Genomic DNA, 22,891 nt, shown 5'->3' with positions numbered 1-22,891 from the left:
AAAATCCTGCACATTTTGGGCATTAAAGTGAAATGAATAATCGATCATCAAAAAAGTTGGCAGTTAATCGGCTAATCGATTAACCAACTAATCACTGCAGCGCTAAATCATATCACATGATAGTCAGCAAATGGAGTTTGCTCAGTTGTCAAGTATTTCTACTTTAGATGTTCAGATTATCACTATTTTGTCTGATTATTAATACATATTGGTAACGCTTTATATCCTTATTAAAGTTTCCTGGAAAGAACTACAGTAATTTGGTGCTGATGATGGGAACTATAGACACAAAGGTCTGAAAGGATTGCTCTGTCTCCAATCATAAATGAGTGATGAATAAATGTGTACTTTATTCATTTACTACATTCATGCAGAATAATCTAAAGTGAAGTGACTCTCTCTTCTCTTCTACCTTCTTCACTTTACCTCCTCCTGTCCTCTTACACACTGACTCTCTCCCTCTTTGCTTCAGCTTGGGCACGGCCATGGCTTTGGCCAGTTATCATTCTTTATTGGATTAGAGCCGGACCATTCAGCAGAAATTTAGCCCGAGCTAACAGCTGTACCAAATAAGAGCTGACAGACAGCCATAGTGTGTGTCGTGCCGTAGATACGAGAGCAAGCTGTACTGAGATCACATCTGCCTGTGAGCTACATCTGCAACCAAGAGTGAAATCATTTGATTCTCCCCCTGATGGGCAAAAATGATTGAGCTCGTAAAAAAAAAAACGCTGTGGAAGGCTTCTGCATGATGAGGCGAAATAAAAGATAAAAGCTTTTGCTGTAGACAGAAACACGCTGAAGTCTACTGAAATAAAAAAGCTTCTGCACACATAAACTGACAAAACCAAGCTGCAGGTACACCTCTGCTTCCACATTGGGAATATCAAATATCACTTTAGAGAAATAAAAAGGGCAATTCCCACCAAAACGAACTGAAACTTCCAAGCGTGACCTTTACAGCATGAATGGTGACAACAACAACAACATCCATACAGATAAGGCAGATCATATGGAGTGCTGTACCTTCCGGGGTGCCGGAGTCTGTCTCATCATATTTGCAGGAGAAGAAGACACACACACACACAGTCACCAAGAAACACACACACACAGAGGAAGGTGATAAAACAGGTAAAGATGCTCGATCCACAGAGACCAGGACAGACAGACAGACAGACAGCTGAAGCCGAACAGACAGACAGACAGGCAGCCACTCAGGCCGGGAAGCTGCAGTGGTGCAAATGGCCGCAGCGATTTTTTCCCAGGCTCCCCCTCCCTTCCTCTGTCCTCCTGCTATCGTCCTCCTTTAAGTCCTCCGTCTCAGCTTCTCTCATAATCCATTTGCCAGAGCCCTCAGTCGGTGCCTCCCTTTCCCTTTCTGCTCCGATTTACCACTCGGACATCTCGCTGCCGAGAGCCTCCGACCCGCTACTGCTCACGGGAGACGCCTCGCCTCCTCTAACCTTCCTCTCCTCCCTCCTCCTGTCTCATTTCTCTCGCTCTGCTTATTGTGATTTGTCAGCCCAGCCAATGCCCTGCTCATGCATTACATCACTGTGCAGCCTCCTCCCTCTCTCTCTCTCTCTCTCCCTCCCTCTCCATCCCTCCCTCTCTCCTTCCACCCACTCATCAGCACAGACAGACGGGGAGGGAGGGGTGAGACGGTGTGTGACTGGGGACAGACAGAGGAGAGGATGTGAGAGGGAGGAGGGTGGGGCTGTAAACGGAGGTGAGAGAGGAAAATGAGCAGCAACACTGATGCAAGCCTCTCGTCTCCTAGCAACACTCACAGAGCCTCCTATGGGCTCATTAAAACGAGGCTGACAAAAACAATGAGGACACCTGATCTGAATTGCAAATTAAAGAGATTTAAGTTGTATCTGCCTTTTTAAATTTTTATTTTAAATAGGGCGGTCAATTGCTGTTATTAATCACATGTTTTATCTGTTCAAAATGTACCTTAAAGGGAGATTTGTCAAGTATTTAATACTCTTATCAACATGGGAGTGGGCAAATATGCTGCTTTATGCAAATGTATGTATATATTTATTATTGGAAATCAATTATTAACACAAAACAATGACAGATATTGTCCAGAAACCCTCACAGGTACTGCATTTAGCATAAAAAATATGCTCAAATCCTAACTGCAGCCCAACAGGCAACAACAGCTGTCAGTGTGTCAGTGTGCTGACTTGACTATGACTTGCCCCCAAACTGCATGTGATTATCATAAAGTGGGCATGTCTGTAAAGGGGAGACTCGTGGGTACCCATAGAACCCATTTACTAATGCAAAAAGTGATTTAATAGGTCAGTTCATTCCTATATCCATTTGAGTAGCTTTCATAATATCTTCCTCAGATCCACTAATCTCCGTCTCTGCACCAACAGCTCAGCAGGACCAGAGAGCGATTTAAGAGGATTAATTAAATGGGGATACTCTGATTAGCTGTGAGCTTTAAACCTCAAATACTTTCACATTGTGGGCATGAAAATGGGCAGCAAGTAATCTGAGATGACTGTGATGAAAATCCATAAGGCTATAGAGTAAATACAGGCGGTGTCGGGTTTCTTTTGTAAGATTATATGATAGAGAGTATTGAGGAACTGATTATAAAAGAAAAGAGATTATTACGAGAAAGATAGAAGAAACAAAAACATATCCTACTAGCCGGACTAACTGCCAAAAAAAATATGCTGGCATTGCGTTGGGAGTCCTCCACCTACCGCAACAACAATCCCAGTGGTTATCTATTTATCTTTATGTTATAACTATGAAAACGTTCAGTAGCTGTATTGTGCAAAAGAGAAAACTCTCTTATCCTGGACAGGAGTCTCAAGTAAAATCCAAGAATTAATGCAACTTTATTATATCATGACACATTCCTGTGTATTAGATGGAGATCTATTTGCGGTGTGGGTGTCGCCATTAGCTCTGTTTATTTTTTCTTTATTTTTATTTTATTTTTATTTTAATCTTAATTTTAACTTTAATTTAAATTTGTTTTGGGGGGGTATGTTATTATTATTATTATTGTTATTATTATTATTATTATATTCATTTATTTATTTTTAAAATATTTTTATTTTATATTATATTATTTTTTTATATTATGTATTTATTTATTTTCTCAATAAATATTTTGTTTTAAATTTATGTTTGTTTTTTTTCCAATGCATAAATTGAAAATCAATCAAATTTTATCACAAAAAATAAAGACAAAAGCAGTACTTCAGAGTTCAGGCTGCTGAAGCAGAAATAAAAAACGGTTTACATGTATCCATTACAGAGCAGCGGAGGGAAATCTGTTCTGATGAAATATTAAACATCTCTCTCTGTAAACCGCTCACTTTCTCTCCGCCACTAAGTGCTGCTCTGAGAGCACATCCACCGCTGAAGTGATGGAGAGAGACAGACAGACAGAGAGGATGATGGGATGGGTGGATATGTATCGAGTTCCTGCTTTCCCAGCACACACACTGGAAGCATCGCTGCCTCTGAGGTCACTGCTCTGCAGCCTCCAGCAGGACAACAAGGGGATACAATTACTGCCCAGGAAGCATCAACACAGCATCACCCAACACGCTCAGCCTGTACTGACTGAGCAAAACGGTGACTGTTATTTCACGTACTTGGGGAAACTTGAGAGAGGCATGATACTTGAATACTTAAAAGTTAAGCTGAAGAAGTTTATCGCATACGACAGCAGAACAAGCACAAAAATCATAGTGAGTTATATCACTTTGTCCCTCCTCACTAATCTGATTTTTTTTTTTTATTTGTCAAGTATTTAATACTCTTATCAACATAGGAGTGGGCAAATATGATGCTTTATGCAAATGCATGTATATATTTATTATTGGCAATCAATTAACAACACAAAACAATGACAAATATTGTCCAGAAACCCTCACAGGTACTGCATTTAGCATAAAAAACATAATCAAATCATAACAAACTGCAGCCCAACAGGCAACAACAGCTGTCAGTGTGTCAGTGTGCTGACTTGACTATGACTTGCCCCAAACTGCATGTGATTATCATAAAGTGGGCATGTCTGTAAAGGGGAGACTCGTGGGTACCCATAGAACCCATTTTCATTCACATATCTGGAGGTCAGAGGTCAAGGGACCCCTTTGAAAATGTCCATGACAGTTTTTCCTCACCAAAATTTAGTGTACGTTTGGAGCGTTATTTAACCTCCTTCGTAACAAGTTAGTATGACATGGTTGGTACCAATGGATTCTTTAGGTTTTATAGTTTCATATGATGTCAGTATTTTCACTCTAACTTTAAAACTGAGCCCGCTACAACCTAGAAATCGCAAGTTAACACGTTAAAGACATTAGTTGTGTTCATTTGCGCATGCGTTATTGTGTTAACTTTGACCACCTTAGTTGTTTTACATATTTTATTCATTTATTTATTTATTTATTATTGAACACTTTATGGCTCCATAAAAAAGACAGCATGTCTTTAAAATCAAAGACTGGATACTAAATTTATGTGTTTTTGGTTCTTCAGCTGGAGGACAAGAAGGGATAGATGCAGTTTTCACTTTGGGGAGAGAATAGTTCACCCTTCCTTAATATTTTCTGTCTTGTCTGTAACTAAGAAGAATAATCTATTTTTGCATTTTCGCTGCATGTTCTGAATCTCTTCTGTGACATTTAAACTACCCACATCTCTCAGTTTGATCTGCAAAATTGGAGACCATTCAAGCCTCCCTTTTTTTTTAGACTAAACTGAGCTCCAACCTGAGGTTGAAAGTCAGCCTGCAGAAGAGACGATAAAACCGAGCTGACAAGAAATCCATACTCTACTCTGCAGCAGGTCTGTTCTCTGCAGGCGGGGAGGGCGGCTCATTTCACCTCGGTCACGGTCTGACATTTATCAAGAGGAATACCTGCATGTATGACTCAGCGGAGGATGATTGTTAAAGAGCACTGGACTGTCAGAACGGACCGAGTCGTGGTGAATCCACAGGTGGCTCAACATTAAATGTTAAAGTCACAATACATTGAAACAAGATATCATGGCTGGACTTGATGCCCTTTCTGGACCCGTAGGCTTCCATTCTTCAAAATGAATAAGCTACGAGGAGACAACTGTAAAACTAGAATTACTGCCTCGTGACTGTACGCCAAGTTCTCTGGATTTTTATCAAATAAATAATAAGAAGATGAATTTGGTAAATTTCCTGGCAACGTGTGTCAGTATGACACAGGGAACCGGCTGCCAAGATGACTTCAGCATGCAGACAAACGTACGAACACCATGTTGCCACAGAGCTGAACCAAACAGACCAGAGCAGAGAGCACGGCGAGGCGGCAGAGGTCAGGCGACAGGAAGTGGACACATGAGCCACCTCTCGCTCTTTTCACTCGCTTCTTCCATTCACTCTTCACGTAAACACAGAGCGGTTTCGGTAACAAGACCACGGATGGCGATGCGGTGAGCTGCGAGGGATCATGGGTAAAATGAGGAATGAGGGCCCGGTTGCCATGCAGCAGCGAGGCCATTCAGAGCCACGGTTACCACGGTTACTACAGTCATCACCATAACATTACCACTGTACCGAGGTTAGAAAACATGCACCACCTTTTTGGGCTTCACTCCTCGCTGCGTGGTCGAAGGAAAGAAGGGAAGGAAGTGAGGAAGGAAGGGAAGGAAGGGTGGAGGTTAAAGGTTAAGAGTTTGCTCGAGGCATGCTGGAGGTGATGGGGACTGAAGTGAGTCGGTGCTCCTCGTTGGTGGATCAAAGTCCTCGATCAAATACACTGTACACGTTTTTCACATCTTCATTTCACTTTCACACATTCCTTCATTCACTCAGTTCATTTTCACACAAACTGCACGTAAAAAATCTGATTAAAAATGTGTCAAACAAGACTGATGTGTTATTAAAATAGTGTCTCTTTTATGTCTTTAATGCATAAATTTGTTTTTCCTCCATTACAATGCTCAACACATTTAGAGCTCAGTGAATATTTTGTTTTTCACACACACTGACTACCTTTTTAACAGGATGAACTAATACAAATGTGAACCCAGAGCTCCTATAAAGCACCTCTGCATAATAACATATTATGTCAGAAGAGAGGATAATGAAGGTGTTTATATACTGTTCATATACATATAATGATTTATTTATTTTAACTTATATATGAAACTACCCAGGTAAGATGCATTCCTCATAAAGGCATACTCATTTGGCAAATAAAACATATTTTAATTCTAATATCTGTTTTTAAACGTGACTTTGTCCTTTTGGACAGGTTTCTCTCTCCTCTATTTTCTCTTAATGAGAACATTTTACCCTGTAAATTAATGAATAGAATAGGATAAATAATGAAAAATGTAATTTCATAACATTATGAACGCGCTGATATTTCATCCTGAATCCAATAAAACCTGGACTGACTTCAGGAGGGCAGAAGTATTACTGTCTGACAGAGATATGAGTCAGGAGAGCACTGAAAATAAAGTTGAAATTACAACATATTAACGTTATTAACCTCTAAGGCTGAGGCGAATTGAAGTCTGGCAATTAAACTCTGCAGTTTGTATTACAAAACTTAGGTCAGAAAAATTGTATAGTTTATAAGAAATGTTAACTTCTAGTGTTTGGACCTGAAAAATATCAGTTGTCTGATTTAGGTGAGCATTTAATCTGTTAAGTAAAAAATAAAAAACATCTTTCAGGTTTGCTTTTGGTCCTTTATCCTTCAAAATTTTACTTTGCTGCATATGGATTATTATTATTATCACTATCATCATCATTATTAATATTATTATTATTATTATTATTATTATTATTATTAATATTGTTATTATTAAAAATGCACATCTTTTGCTTAATCATGGTGCAGTTCAGGTTTGAATCAAACTCAAGGTCAGCAGGATATTTCTGGTCTCAGAAGAAGAAGAAGAGATATTATTATTTACTGAAAAAGATCACAGCTGCTGTGACTCAGCATAAAGTCTCTAATAGTGACATTAATCTTAAAAATAATTAGTTATATTAAAGTTATATTGGTGTAATTTGATTTTAATGTCAAGTAAGTACTCTTCTCTTATGTGTTTCTTGTAGACTTATAGACCGTGTCATCTATTTTCTTCAGACTACATGTGAAGCTGTTAATGTAATAGTATAATATATTAATATTTCCCTGTTTTAATATACTGCAAACTGATATGGAAAGTGGTGTCAGCTGAACCTCTGCAATATAAAATATAAAATTAATGAAAACATTTTGAGAATATTTCAGCTGTGGTTGTCCAACATGATGATGAGTTGTTTTCATCCCGTGCTTTGACTGGGCTCAACAGCAAAACTACTAAATCCACAGAGCAATAATAGAGGAATAACAGACTCATTAATAAAGATTTCCCATATTATTTAAATTTAAGATGTTTAACTGATCTCTGGGAAACTCTTTTCTTTAATCTGTTGATGCATAGCAACACACAGCGAGTGTATTTATAGGTAAACATCTCCCTCTGCTGGTCGGATATGAAAACAGAACCTTCAGCTCTGGTTAAGATCAGTTTGTCTAGTTTGGTAAACTCACAATTCAGGGGTTATTTAAGATTATCTAAAAGAAAATTTAATTTTTATTATAAATATAAGTTTGAAATCTGTATTTAAATAATGAACGGAGATTCTTCCAGAGATAATCACAAGGTTTGTATTATTTAAGTGTATTTAAATTCCCCCTTTGTACTGTAAATTACTACCTCTGAGTTGAAGATTGTCAACGTGTCCCTACAGTGTCAGACAACCACTACTATACATTTAATGCACTCTCTTTTAGACTGAATTATAACATGATGTTGATCAAAAGAAATGCACTTAATCATAAAAATGCTAAAAAATAAATGTCAATATATAATTGAAGCATCTTCCATCACAGTTACTACAAACACAACCTGTGAAAAAGGAAGATTTTCTTTGATAAAGGCTGAAACAGCAGAGCAGGTGTGGCGTTATTTCCTCCAACAGTCAGCAGCAACACACAGGCCTTACCTTAGATAACAGAGTTTTTGTGTGTGTGTGTGTGTCCAGGTGTGTGTTTGCATGCACCCATGTGTGAGTGTGTGTAAAAGCTCAGGTGTGTGCCGCCGTATCCGCTCCTGATTTCCTGTCGCAGCGTTATCGGACTCACCAGTTTAGTGGACTTGGGCGTCTCCAGGATCTCTGAGGAGATAAAAAAAAAAGCGAAACAAAGGAAGTGAGAGAAGTACTTTTATATTTATAATCAGTGTTTATCATCTTTTACAGGGTATAATTTCCCACAAAGATCCGGGTGCAAACACATTAAGGTCAACATGATTTATTGTCTTTTCACCAGATGGTCAACACCGATACTATTGGAGAAACAGTCAGCTGAGGACAACTGTCCACAAACACCTCTTAAATTAACTTTCCATTTCCTCCCTTCAGACGATACCGGAGGAAAGCACTCCTTTACTTTAATCTGATGGCAATTTAATATGTTGTTCTCTGTCTGAATAAGCACCCTGGTCACTTTTATGTTGAAGTCACGACGACGACACACTGAAGCAGTTACACAGAGATGTTATTTGATCACTCTCGTTTTTTGGAAAATGTCAGAAAATAATGTTGTTTTGGGAAATGGCATGTAAAGTGCTACAACAAATACAAGAATATAAAAGGTCCCCTAAGAGTTGTTTGGTACTTTATCTCTGTAATTTCTCTGAAGGAAGTGTGATGGGAAGCGACAGATATTTGCAAATAAAACACCGACAAAGGACCAATAGCTAATGATCATTGAAGAAATCTTCCTAATGCAAAAACTGACACATATCTCGAGACTACAAGAAGCTCAAACAGGAAGAAAAATGGGAATAATGAATAATTATATAACACTCAAAATGACGACATCGGAATGGAGCTGCAGATAAATCCATAAATAATGGTAAAACGTGAATGAATTTCCCAAACTGTTTTTGTTTTGCTTTCTTGTTACTGCCATTGTTTGATTTTTAGCACATCTTTTGCCTGTAAAGTGAGAAAAAGTCACGCCGTCACACTTTCAGCACAGTCTGAATTGAATGCCGTCAGATTAACATAAAGACTGCAGCAGCACAGGGTTAAACATGTAGAAAGACTTTGGGGAACAAATTCAATTATTCTGGAGGGCAATATGTAAAGAAATAAGTATGGTGAAAGGGCAACAACTTAGACATTTACACAACAACTGCAGAGCTTTACTGGACCAGGAGTGCACACAGAGGGATTCAAACCCACAACCTTGTGCAGAGTTGGTGCTGCTCGACACTCAACATGAAACCAGAGAGCCTGTAATGAGATATTTACTGAAGCACATTTATATTTCAGGCCTTTTGCAGAAACTCTAAACCACCGTGACTTACAGAAGGTGAGCAGTTGGGGTTACACTGCCTTGCTTAAAGGCACGTATACACTGATACATAAATGCAGACATCACTGACGCGGCGATAAGTCCCAACTCATAGAAAAATGAACCGCAAAAAAAGATGAAGAGGCTGTTCAGATGCACCAAGACTGTTTACTCCATGTGCAAAAGGTGACACAATGTGACCAAAGGACCATCGTCAGCACAACTTGCAGACGTTTTTTTTTAGATTTTTATATCATTCTGTAGCTTCCCAGTGGTGTTCTTTATGTATTCAAATCGAAACATTCACATTATGGTAAAAGTATATACTGTATGTTTTAGCATCAAAATGATATTTTCACTTCAAGCCCTTCTTAAACCTTTTATACATCCAGACAGGAGTACTGGCACAGAAGCTAAGCAACGTACTGCTGTGCGGACGCCAACTTAGTTCAGATCCGAAAGTCACAAAATACCACCAACAAACTAAGCGGTCGAGGCAGAGTTAGACCAGCAACTCCCGTGTCCTGCGAGGTAAAATTACTGTTTTTGTGCATCGAGTCTGGTGGCTTTGAAGACCAGAAAATATTCTAAATATATAATATAAAATATATAAATTTATTACACGGCTGTGTTGAATACTCAATTCTGATTGGTCAATCACAACGTTCTGCGGTCTGTATTTCTGCTATGGGCACAGTTCAGATGTCGGACTCTGGCGGACCGTTTTTGTTGTCAAAATATTGATTTCTTCAGTAAGTAGCCGTGTAATAAGCGGGATAATGTACAGCTAGTGGGTCATTGTTGTGAAAGAATCCCCTTCAGGGTGATGAGAGACCCCTCTGCTGCGTGTCGGGGTCCCGCAGCATCGCCCTGTCAGGGATTCTTTCACAACAATGACCGGCTCGCTGTACATTATCCCTTACATATTAAATACACAAACTGATTTTTTTAGGTGGCTAAAATACGTTTTTCTGCTGCTCCCGTCAACAGCTGCTTTACCTCGCCGTCAGACAGCCTTTTTTTGACAAAGAACTGAAGCTGTTCAATCGCTCTCTTCAAAGCCACCAGACTCCATTCACAAAAGCAGTAATTTTACCTCGCAGAACGCGGGAATACAATACAACCCCACTTCAAAAAAATCCAGTTCATCTTTGCCTCAGCCAGTGCTAGCGTTCACATTATTCATATCCTTATTGATTAGCTTACTTCGGTAACCTACGTCACTGCTTTTACAATACGATAATACTTTATTGCCAAACAGGTCTGAAATTTGTTTTGCATAACAGCAGCTCCATTGTCACAGAAAGGACAAAGACAAGAAACAAGGATACGTACATTTAAACATTACAATCACAGAAGATGATATTCAGGGCGCTTCAACGTACATTTGATCTGGGTTTAGGCTCCATATTTAGTTTTAGGATTTTACTAACAGCTGTTTGGACGTTTTCATTTGAAAAAAAAAAAAAAAAAGAACAAAACGCCGATGGACTCGCCCTTTTAATAGGCTATCAGACAAACAGCAATGACCAATCAGGAGAAAAGAGGTAAGATGTAGAAGGCATTTTGTATCACCAGCTGCCAGATGGGATGTTTATTTGTTCATTTTGGCTACACACACCTGACACTCTTTCTTGAAAAGCCTGGATTCAAGAGCTCAATCTGCTTGATGTGGTGATAAAACCTGTCAGTTACAAAAAGCTGTCAGCTGGACCAAAGTGCCCTGACTCCCTTTGGCCTGCATCAGATGATACGGTTTTTTATTAATGTCACAAAAAGGTGATTTGTTGCCCTGCGTGCTCTCACATTGCAGAACTGTTTTGCTTTCAAATATCACTGCATGTTTAATGTTGTGAGCGTCCATGTCCCCCAGACAGCTTCCATTTGAGAAAGGTCAGGATTTTGTTTTACTGTCAAAACACCTTCAGAATACTGAAAACTGCAGGTGAATGATAACCAAGGACATCATCTGAATGTGTGTGTCCTAACCTCGTTTGGGAACCTTGCCGGTGCTCGGCTCAGGCGTCTCTGGAGACGTCGTGTCGGCTCCATCATCAACCAGCTGGATCTGAGACAGACAGACAGAAAGTAAGACAGCAAAGGGACAGTTAGTCATGTCTTCCTACTGCCAACTATCAGAGCGACAAATGCTACAGGGAAGTCACAAAAACAAAATTGTGTTGTTCATTCAAATATAGCGAGTGAGTCGTATTTTTCCATCTCCATAGCAATCTTTATAACCGCAGTGCAGAGACAGTCAGGGTCAGACAGTCTTTTAAGCCAAGCGGGGAAACATAATGAAGAGGATTAGTAACACAACACCTGATCGATACAGAAGCTGACCCACGTATGTGTGTGTCTGTACCTGAACAGCTGGGTCACAGCAGGTGACATTTACTCGAAACCACTCGAGCAAATAGATTCATTCTTAAGTGTCAAGTGATTTAACACAACCCGTAGCATAACCCAATTTTCTCAAGTTTTCTCTTTGTAGATCGGTCCGGGTCCTGTTCTATTCTGCTCCCTTGCCAATTCACTGAGAGGTTTGACAACTTGTATTTGGCATGAGGATTTTGGCACGAGAACTTTTACAATTTATGATTTAGATCCTGGAAATATGCTCACGCTCCAACAGCTGCCTCTGGGTCTTTATGCAGGTAATATCCTCGGTTTCACTCAACGATGTAATACTTGTGATGGAATATGTTTTTATTCTCTTGTCCTTCTCTGTGAATGTCACATTTCCTTGACTGCATCTCATTTTAGTCATGAACTACTTTGCTTTAGCAGTTTTTTTGTATCTAACTTGATGCCATTTCTACTTTATTTTTGTCGCAGTACTGTGATGACACAGCATTTACAGCTAGATACCACTAGTATGGACACAGTTACATTTGTTTTGTTTTCACCTGCTGATCTGAACTTTTTTTTTTACCTCGACATTTTTTGTGAATGAAACTTGCACACAAATGGAGTGAAGCAGGCAGGTTAACACCTCTTCCTAACTGGACGCGATGCGAACGAACAAACTATCAGATTGTTTCAGATTTCCCCAATGAAGATGTGTTAACCTGCCCCGGGCGTCAGCAAACAGACTGAGCGACATGTTTGAAAAAAGCTATGGCCCTGGCAAACATAACCTTTGTTTGTTGACAAGAAAACTCCACAGAGGACCTTTAACTCTGCTGTCTGTGCTCTCTGAGTGTGTGTTTACATGGAGAGCGTTACACCAAAATAGATGCCATTTCAAACAATTAACACCTTTCACAATGACTGTTATAGGAGTTCATTAAAGAGCTTTTCCCATTTCCTTTAGGGTGTTATATAGTGTTTTGCATGTAAAAGGTCTGCAAAGTTAAAAAGCCCAAAGTCCACGCCAGAGGGAGTTACTCTCCCCCACAGAAACACTGCTCCTGAACACATTTGCATAATGCCTGATTAGCGGCTAGTTTGGCACGCCGTCAAACAAAGCTACTTAGAGTGGAGCTGGAGCAGAGTCCGAAGAGTTTGGTTCAGTTGACCAATCAGAAAAATAAAGCGTTTATTGAACATGAAAGCATGTAAACATGTTCTAGTAGAAACCCAAAATCTAAGTATGCACCTGAGAATAAGCACAATAGGTCCATAATAAGCAGTGATAAAAGAAAAAAAGACTCAGTATTTCACCTATTTTCCTTTCTTTCCCTTGGGTTGTATTTGATTGTCCCCTCCAGGCCACCATAGAATATTTATGGTAATGTAACACTCAGGGGCACTTTGCAGTATTTTTCTTGAAGTAAAAAATAAAGCTGTTTTTCATCAGAAAACACCCAAGCACTCAGCCTGAAGCAGTAGAGAGTAAGACATGCTGGCAGTGAGCACACAACAGAGGGAAATATCAACCCCCACACAAACCCACTGCGTCAAATCAAAACAAAAACAAAATCTCAAACGTCTCACGAAGTAAGAAACTAAACAATAGATAGATGACTGGTAGGGTGGAGCGACGGTAACCTCCTCTTCTTTAAGTTTCTATCACTCAACATGAAGCATTTCGCAAAGTAAATCTTTATTTACTAAATATTGCTGTCATTACCTGTGATTGTCTCACAAATATCCCACGATTCTCCACGCAGGTGAAGTAGCGTTTGCCCTGCACGGTGCCGTCGTTCTTGCCCTTGGCCTCGTCCAGGATGACTCCCACCCATTTCCCGGAGGCAAAGAGCGTGTTGCCGATGTAGGCCACCGTGCCGCGCTGCCCCTTCCCGATCACCTCCACCAGGGAGCCCACTTTGACGGGCCGCCCGCCTCCGTCCGAGCTCATCCTGCTGCTGCCGCTGCTGGTGGTCTAGACGGGACGAAGAAAACACACACACAGTTAAAACAGGAAGTCAGGGTCACATCAACACTGTTAAAGGGGCACTCCACAAAATATACATATCAGTGTAGGTTTACTGTTCATAGGGAGTTTCTTCTTCTTCTCAGCCTGTGAAAACAGTCATATGATGTCTTCTGTATAGCTTTGGAGGAAAGTCTGAGAACATAACCCTGATGACGAGATGCAAAGTGTGAAAGACGTGGGTGTTTACCAGACAGGGAACGAAAGACACTAACAAGTTGCACTGTGGGTAGTGTAGGATCTAGTGTTTTTAAAGGTTCTCTATACAATATCAAGAGCATTAATATAACCGCAAACAACTATATGGTATGTAAAGATATAAAGGAGTAATGTCTACCTGAGCAGAGAATGAAGTCGCTCTCCTGCAGTTGCCTTTTAGTGCAGGTTAGTGAACGTGAGCGTGCCCCAACACTGTTAGCTCTGTTACCGTTGTTAACACTGTGAGCCGCCGGCTGGTCATGTCTAGAAGGTAACCCACAATTTGGGAAACTCTCACGAGATGGTTAAGGTCAGGCATTGACCTTGACTAGTTAAGGTTAGGACAGGTCATTGGGCAGCGAGTCTCGAGAGAGTTTTTGCAAGTTTTCACAATTTGAAGGTAACCTCCTAGATACAACCCCGCTGGCTCAGCAGTCACCATGTTGAGAGCCGTGTGGAGGCAATAGATATGCTCTGAATATCGCATGTAGCACCTTTAAAGTTTGACGAATACGAGGGATTAAAAGTGGCCCCAGCAGCACCAAATTTAACCAAAAGTCCTCTGACTTTCTGGAAGTTCAATATTAAATGGCTGTAGCAACCCTTCAGGACGGTCTCTTTGACCCTGAACATTATAAATAGGATTTAAGATGGCCTCAAAAGAATGCTTGATGGTTATGAGGATTAAGCAAAAACACTATTGGACCATCACAACTATGTACATATCTAGCTTTTCACCAAACCAGTGCTTTCCTGACAATCCATTTTACTTTTATTTTACTTTTGTGATCCAAGCTGCCTGGGCCGTTTGCATTTACGAAACTTCTATTGAGACACTCTGCATTTATTGTTTTTATTTATTGCGGCCAAATGCATCACCGACTGCCTCCGGAAATAGTTTTGGGCAATAACATTAGTACATTTTATTGTACAGACAGTATTCTGTGATTGAAATCTTCCATCGGTTGTTATTAAAAGGTGCTAAATGTGAGATTGGGAGCATTTCTATTGGCTCTGCACGGCTCTCAACATGGCGATGGCTGAGCCGGCGGCTTGGAGCAGCGCTAACAGTGAAAACAACAGCAACAGTGCTGACAGAGCTAACCGTGTTAACCTGAGGGCGGGTGCTGCGCATCCACGACGATGCCGGCGTGATCAGCTGTTACCGCCATATGAGAGCAGTGCAGAGCGGCGACCGTGAGCTAGCTAGTGGGGCACGCTCACAACATGCACTAAAAGGCACACGCAGTCGGCCCGGCGATGTAAACGAAGCAAAGAGAAGCTCTGATTACAACACACACAGAGGGAGAGTGACTTCATTCTCTGCTCAGGTAGACATTACTCCTCTATATCTTTACATGAAAAATAGTTGTTTGCTGCTATATTAATGCTCTGGATATAGTATGGAGCACCTTTAAAGATATCTACTAGCTAGCCAGTGGGGCACGCTCACAAGCACGAACATGCACTAAAAGCACGCACGGCTGGCCCGGCTATGTCAACAGAGCATGGAGAAGCTCTGATTACAACACACAGAGGGAGAGTGACTTAATTTACTGCTCAGGTAGACATTACTCCTCTATATCTTTACATAGACAATAGTTTAGTGCTATATTAATGCTCTGGATATCGTATAGAGAACCTTTAATATTTCCAAACCAGGACAAGACGTCTAACTTCAGTTATAACCTCTTAAAGGGTCAGTTCGACTAACTGATTCTGCATGGATAGATGCCAGAAAAATATGAATTGTAAAGCATAAAGCACAACCTCATTCCAACCTGATAACACAAGACTTGCAAGAGTTAAATGAGTCATTGTCACCTTCATGTTGTGTTTATTACAACCACCTTCAGACAAAGAAATGACCCTCAGGCAAAAGGAAACGCTTTCATAAACTGGCTCCAGGTTCAATCGCTGCTTTATCAGATAAATGGAGCAGCGAAACATTCATTTCTCTGCAGGACTCTGTCGCAGAGTAAGCTTCGGTACAATGACAGTGCAAAGCATCACAAACTGTAGGTGGACATCATCAAACAGCAGCACTGCTCCTGTTTTCTAGCTTCTGTGATAAATCCATGGCAACAATCACCTGAGATTTCATTCAGCAGCTTTGATGTGTGGAGGACAAATCACACAGTAAAACGTTTCAGCACGGGCTGCAATATTTTGTAATCAAATAATCCTGCATAACCCAATTTACAGTGTGATGTCCTAGAAGTGATGGTGACTCAGCAGAACAGAGAGGAGCAGTTATTATTACTCTGAGAGAGAACATGCTCCGACTCTCCTTGAGCTAACTGTAAACACACATTGTCTTTGTGCTGCTGTTTAACTTAAGAGGGTTAAACAAATAGCAGGACAGTGAACCACCACAGACAGACAGCAGCAACATTTCAAAATAAAATAATAAATAAAGTGATGAACACATTAATTTATCAATAATGTATAATCTAGTGATATTATATAATATTCTGTAAAAGGTCATTCTGCATAATGAGTACTTTTACTTTTGGTACATTGAATACCTTTGGATGCAAATACTTATGTACTTCTACTTAAGTAGGATTTTGAATGCAGCGGTACTTCCTGCTAGGTCATGTGTTTGTCAATGAACACAGCTGGCACTAGTGTGCACACCTGTTGGGAAGCCAGTGAGGGATCATGTCTTTATCCTCCTCCAGACCAACAGTGGAGAGAGCAGTGACGGGGAAAGCCATACGAGGGGGTTGGCCATTATAAGTTAGAAAGGAGAAGAGGTAAAAAGACATCAAAATGTAACGTCTGGTTTAACCTACAGCTCTCAACAGTCAGCTGTCCATATTGCACGATGTGAGGGCATTAAATCTGAGCTATATGTTGGAATGTGGTCATATAGAGAGTGTTTTGTTTCAGTGCTCTTTAAACATAAGGCAAGGCAGCTTTATTTGTATAGCACATTTCAACAACAGGGCAATTCAAAGTGCTTTACAGAAACATTCAAGAACATTGCGACAAAGTGCAAAAGAACATAAGCTCAAACATGGTGTCACTTCTTAAGAAGCATTTTGAATGATTTACATTTTTTTCAACCACAGCTGCTGAACAACGGATTTACTGGTCAAAATACAAACATGTACAGTATATAAAGGAGAATATTCTCAGCCAACAACAAGACATCTGAGGATGTCATCTTGGGCTTTGGGAAACACTGATGGACATTTTTCACCATCTTCTGACAGTTTATAGATCAAACAACTAATTGGTTAATTGATGACGATAATTGTTAGTTGCAGCCCTACTTATCAGCTGGAAACTAATTGATTCTCTGCTCAGGTATAACTCAGAGCTACAATATCAGTTTATTTTTCTTATAAAATACCATAACAATATGTCCAAACTGGACTGGAACAATAAATCGATTAGTTGCCAATTATTAAATTAATCGCCAACTATTTAGATAATCGATTAATCGGTTTGAGTCATTTTTTAAGAAAATCAGTCAAACTTCTCTGATTTCAGCTTCTTAAATGTGAATATTTTCTGGTTTCTGAACCCCTCTATGACAGTAAACTGAATATCTTTGAGTTGTGGACAAAACAAGACATTTGAGGACGTCATCTTGAGCTTCGGGAAAAACTAAACAGAATTTTGGGACATTTTATAGACCAAACAACTAATCGCGAAAATAATCAACAGATGAATCTACGATGAAATAATTGTTATTTGCAGCCCTAATTCTCAGCTTGACTAAATTGATTCTGTGTTTAGGCATAACTCAGAGCCTGTCTCTAATGAAATATCTTAAAAATATCCCAACATTTTGTTGGCAACAACATGAAATATTATCAAAATGAGACAAAATGATTCTGGTAGCCATTCATCTCCACTTTCTTCTTGCTTACATATAAAACCAGACATCCCTTAACAGATGATGTTCCCTGTTAAGATATTCAACTATGCAGCAGCAGATATGCAAACCCTGAATTCCCATGATTGCTTAAAGTCTAATTAACCCAGCTTATAATTCATGACCAATACTGAAGGAAACATTTTAACTAGTTATGTGCAGTTAATGCGTCCTTGAATCTTTGTCAAGCACTTTCTACGTCATTCAGATCTTTTATTCAAGCTGTAACATCTATTCAAATCCATTAAATCACTTCAGATTCATGGGGAATCTTTGGTTTACGGTGCTTCACATGCACCTGTCAACCATCTGCAATCAAACATCTATTGAGGTTTATAAATCATGCCTTCTTTAACGTCATGAAATAATAAAAACAAAAGAGTTTTGAATGCTCCAGCTAACAGTCTGTAATGAAGCCTTCAGTGTTGTTTGCTTCGACCTGTTTGCCATGTGCTGTAGGCAGCAACGACCCGAGGAGGGCGTGCTGAATTATTCAGTGCCACTCTACTCTTAAAACGCACGCAAGCTCACGCCGACTACAATGCTAAAAGAAGATAAAACACTCATGATGCTCTGATGAAGGCGCCGATGAAACTTGCCAACCTGAAGACGGTATTGCTTTCGTTTTCTCAAAAAAAGTAAGCTACCAAAATGCTTGTCATGCACACGGTTTTAACAGATTGTCACCTTGTTATGCAGGATAAATTACAAAGAATGCAATCTAAGGTCTTGATAAGTAAGGTGTTTTCAGTGGACAGTGCTCATACACTGATGTCATCCCTCCCAGTGACAGGAAAGCTGCCTGACTCAGAGACGGATGACAAACAGGAAGTCCTGTGGGGCTCAGGGATTGTGTGTCTAATGATAACAAAAAGCCTTGTGGTCCTATTACCTGCCTATCATATCTCCTACTTTATAGAGTCGAGTCATCACAGAGGTCTGAACTGTAACATCACAGCAGCGACGTTGAACCCGGAGGGGCATGTGAGGCGAACAAAGAGGCGACAATACAGACAGAGGAATGCAGCGCTGAAATGGATTAGAAGCCCTTCTATTCAAAGTAGAAAATCGACATGAAGCTGATGACAGAGTGAAACAAATTGAACAGACGTAACAGAAACAATGGCGCACCGAATGGGACTAACTTAAACACACCACAGTCTGGTCCATTCATTCACCTTACTGGGATGCATTAAACACCTTGTACACACTCACCCGGGTGTACGTGTTCCTCCTAGTCTGTGACATGTTTCCTGGTCGCCCCCCAGACCGCCTGTCTCGACTGAAGGAGGGTTATTGGGGAGAGCGTCAGCCAGACAGAAGGGGGTCTAGGGAGAGGAGTGGGAGGGGAGGGTTCGGTGATGCTGCCGGAGCGCCTCTTTCTCTTTACAGAATCACACCATCCCTCTCCTGATCCTCCACAGCTCTCCAAAACTCCCCGTCGCTCCTCTCTGCTGCTGCCAGAGGAAAGCCGGTGGGAGCTTTTCTGGCTCCGTCAGAAAGTTTCTGAGGGGCAGACGGTGGACGATCCACCCCTCCGATGAATGGAGCAGAGGAAAACAGCAGTGCAAAAGAAGAGGGGGAAAATCCACCAAGGCTCGGTCTGCTGTGAGTGCATCAGCTGAGCGGCAGCACTGCGCTGCGCTAGTGTCTGCGCTGGCTTCTGCAGGAGGGGAGGGTGGTTTAGGCCCAGACTGAGGAGCTGGGTCCTAAAGCCTGCAAATACTGTACACCTCTTAAAGGCTTCTCAAAATAAACTTGACAGTCATTATTCCCACACGTCCTCGCACTATGTCCATGCATAAAGAAATGTCGAAAAACTGCATGTTTTTTTGCCCCAAACTGCATGTGATTATCATAAAGTGGGCATGTCTGTAAAGGGGAGACTCGTGGGTACCCATAGAACCCATTTTCATTCACATATCTGGAGGTCAGAGGTCAAGGGACCTCTTTGAAAATGGCCATGCCAGTTTTTCCTCACTTTTGGTACTTTTGATGCTAAGTTATGTGTAGTTAAGATTCTGAATGCAGGGCTTTTGAGTATTTTTATACTGTGGTATTGCTGCTACTTTTACTTAAGCAAAAGATCTGAGTACTTCTTCCACCATCGACCACCTAAAACATATCTTTTACATTTCTCTGCTGCAATTTCTTGTTACTTATTGGCCGCCATATACATTAATATACCTGCAATAACCTAATATCGGATAATTTATCAGCACAATTAACAATAATATTTAAAGGCAGGGTTGACGATGTTCTCCAGTAGACACTATTTGTTATATTGGTTGTTAAATGGTCTTTACACCCCGACAGCGATCCATTACTGATGAGCTCTGAAAAAGGACCGGAAAAGAGTCGTCATCTGTAGCTGCTGTAATCCTGTAAAAACGTCTACCAATCACTGCCTCGAGGTCCGCTTGGAAAGAACCAATCAGATGCCTCCCTGCTCGTACTCTACCCTTGGCGTGGGCACAGTTCACACCTGTTGGGAAGCCAGTGAGGGATCTAGGGCTGCAACTAACGACTATTTTCATTGTCGATTAATCTGTTGATTATTTTCTTGATTAATCAATTAGTTGTTTGGTCTATAGAATGTCAGAAAATGGTGATCATCAGTGTTTCCCAAAGCCCAAGATGACGTCCTCAAATGTCTTGTTTTGTCCACAACTCAAAGATATTCAGCTTAAAGAAACCAGCTCACCAAAATTCAGCCTAACTTTCTTAGCATTATTTATTACAGTAAAGTCGGTCTCAGGGGGTTAAAGTCCTGAGAAGACAAATCATTAAAGTACAAAACGCTATAATAATCACTACAGTTATAAAAGATCAGTCAGTAAACAAAAACAACTCCTTTAAGACCATCGATGCATCAAAGAGATATTGCTAAAGATGTATCCTCGCACTGCAGTCTACAGATTACTGTCAAATTTCCACAAAAAGCATTTCACTTTCTTTTTCCTGCTAAAAGCGTGAGGAGCGCTGGGAGGAAAAACACAGGCAGTAAGCATTTTCCCAACCCAGGGGGGGGAGGTGAACCAGTTCAACTCAATCTGATGCCGTTTCATTGTGGATGAACAAAAGGCCCAGGTGATGCTCTGTAATGCGGCACACACTGTAGGCAAAAGCCAGCGGATTGCATTAGGGCCCCGCCTGATGCTGTGGCCCATCAGAGCGAGGATTAGCTCTCCTTTATCAGCTTTTATCAGCTAACTGCATGGCTGGGGCTTTTTTAAACTCTCAGTCCTCTCCGTTTCTGTGTTGTCATCTTTTTTTTCTTTTTTCAAATGGAAACAAATGCTGCAGGGTGTCTGTGTAAAAGCTTTCAGCTTAGAGGCTGATGAGAGATGTTGGAAGAATATCAGCATCATAACAACAACAAAAAGAGACCCAGCCTTCAGGAGGGGGAAATATTTCTCCAAAACAATAATGCATTACTCATAAAGCCTCAGCAACCAAACATGGACCAGGACAACAAAATGTACTGCCTGTAGGCTCAGTATTATCACTACACATACAACAGAGATATCCTGATGAAGTGTGTGGCTTCAGAGCCTAAATAAAACTCCAAAAAGTCTAGAAAACCGCTTAAATATGCAAAATGCGCCTAAGATTCCAGACGTGGGAGAGTTACACACAGTTGAGGATGTTTAGGGACACAAAATAAATCTCTGCAGTCTCTTTGCACCCTTTTATGCAAATGACGAAGGCAGGACCAAAAGAGGGGGTGTTGGGGATTTGTGGGAGGTGGAGGGGAGAGGGGAGAGGGGAGAGGGGAAAGGGGGAGCCCTTATCTCTCAGCGAAAGAATAATGAGACAACGAGCAGACAGCCAAAAATCAAAGAACTGCCTCCGTACAGAAGATGAGGACAGTGACAGAGAAAGAGGCGTTAACCGGCTCAGCCAGACGCCGTTCGCTGCTGCGAGCCTTTTCAGACCGCTGCACAGGAACAGAGGTGACTACACCGCACCTCCGCCGGTCTGCAGGTCCAAGAGGAACAAATCGACGTCACTAAACAAGGTAAAGATGAGCATGTCTACGTCCTGGAAGCTAGCAATGATTACGACTATTTAGGGGGAATATGATTGAAGTTTGGCATGTTACGTAGTTATATAGAGAGTTGAATCGTGGGCTGAAATGCAAACTGCTGTGTCAGGAGTCACAAAGGTAAAGGATTCTTATGTATGTCACAAAACAGAGTTTAATTTAGGGCTGAAAATTACAATTCATTTTTGTCCTCGACCTTGATTTTGTCGACTAATTGATTAGTTGATTTAATCGACAGATCTGTGAGTTTCTCCAAAAATAATCACACAAAAGTACCACTTTTAATCTTGTGTTTACCAGAGATGTGCTCATAACTTTCTTGGAAATAAGTCATTCAGCATTATGAAAAAAAAAGAAATCCTAGTCAACAAAGAGACAGCAGCCTTATTAATTTGTTTATCTGATTTTTCCTTTTAATGAAGTTGTAATTTGTTCATTTTATGAAAAATAATGATAAATGTTAGCTTCCATATCCCAAAGTGACATCTACAGACTTACATTTAGTGTATAAAGATATGAAACAAATCAACTTAAGTTAAGTAGTAATCAGCAAATATTTGTTCTTTTGTCTGATAAATGGTTTAAACTAGGGCTGTCAATCGATTCAAATATTTAATCGCGATTAATTGCATGATTGTCCAATGATTAATCAATTAAATCACACATTTTTTATCTGTTCAAAATGTACCTTAAAAGGATGATTTGTCAAGTATTTAATACGCTTATCAACATGGGAGTGGACAAATATGCTGCTTTATACAAATGTATGCATATATTTAAACTATTGATTTATTAAATGTATTTCTAGTTGCTTGACTGACTGACAAATGGTTTTAGCATTATTTAATTTATTATGAGGATACTTTAATAACTGACAGGCCAATGTCACTAAGGGTCATTTAATCCCTATTAAAACACTAGAAATTATCATGATAATGTTTTAATAGACATGCAGGTATAACTAGTCCATAATCATCAAATGTAAGCAA

At 40.3% G+C, this 22,891-nt stretch overlaps 1 protein-coding gene across 5 annotated transcripts in view; it reads right to left on the bottom strand.

The window, feature by feature from the left end:
* The window catches only part of dctn1b (dynactin 1b), a 53,868-nt gene extending 34,408 nt beyond the window's left edge, over positions 1-19,460 (bottom strand). Inside the window, exons 1-6 of one of the 5 annotated variants that reach the window (XM_037796730.1) lie at positions 19,070-19,460; positions 13,465-13,716; positions 11,379-11,457; positions 8,172-8,203; positions 5,605-5,625; positions 1,027-1,044 (exon numbers count right to left, since the gene is read on the bottom strand). In XM_037796730.1, coding sequence (XP_037652658.1) covers positions 1,027-1,044; positions 5,605-5,625; positions 8,172-8,203; positions 11,379-11,457; positions 13,465-13,716; positions 19,070-19,102 — 435 coding nt within the window. In that variant the 5' untranslated portion in view covers positions 19,103-19,460. The remainder of the gene's footprint in view (positions 1-1,026; positions 1,045-5,604; positions 5,626-8,171; positions 8,204-11,378; positions 11,458-13,464; positions 13,717-19,069) is intronic. The other 4 variants (XM_037796732.1, XM_037796731.1, XM_037796733.1 and 1 more) reach the window with 4 other exon arrangements.
* Positions 19,461-22,891: the final 3,431 nt, after the last annotated feature.

The sequence above is a fragment of the Sebastes umbrosus genome, chromosome 16, assembly GCF_015220745.1.
Source record: "Sebastes umbrosus isolate fSebUmb1 chromosome 16, fSebUmb1.pri, whole genome shotgun sequence".
NCBI lineage: Eukaryota > Metazoa > Chordata > Actinopteri > Perciformes > Sebastidae > Sebastes > Sebastes umbrosus.
This window is presented reverse-complemented; position numbering and strand designations above follow the sequence as displayed.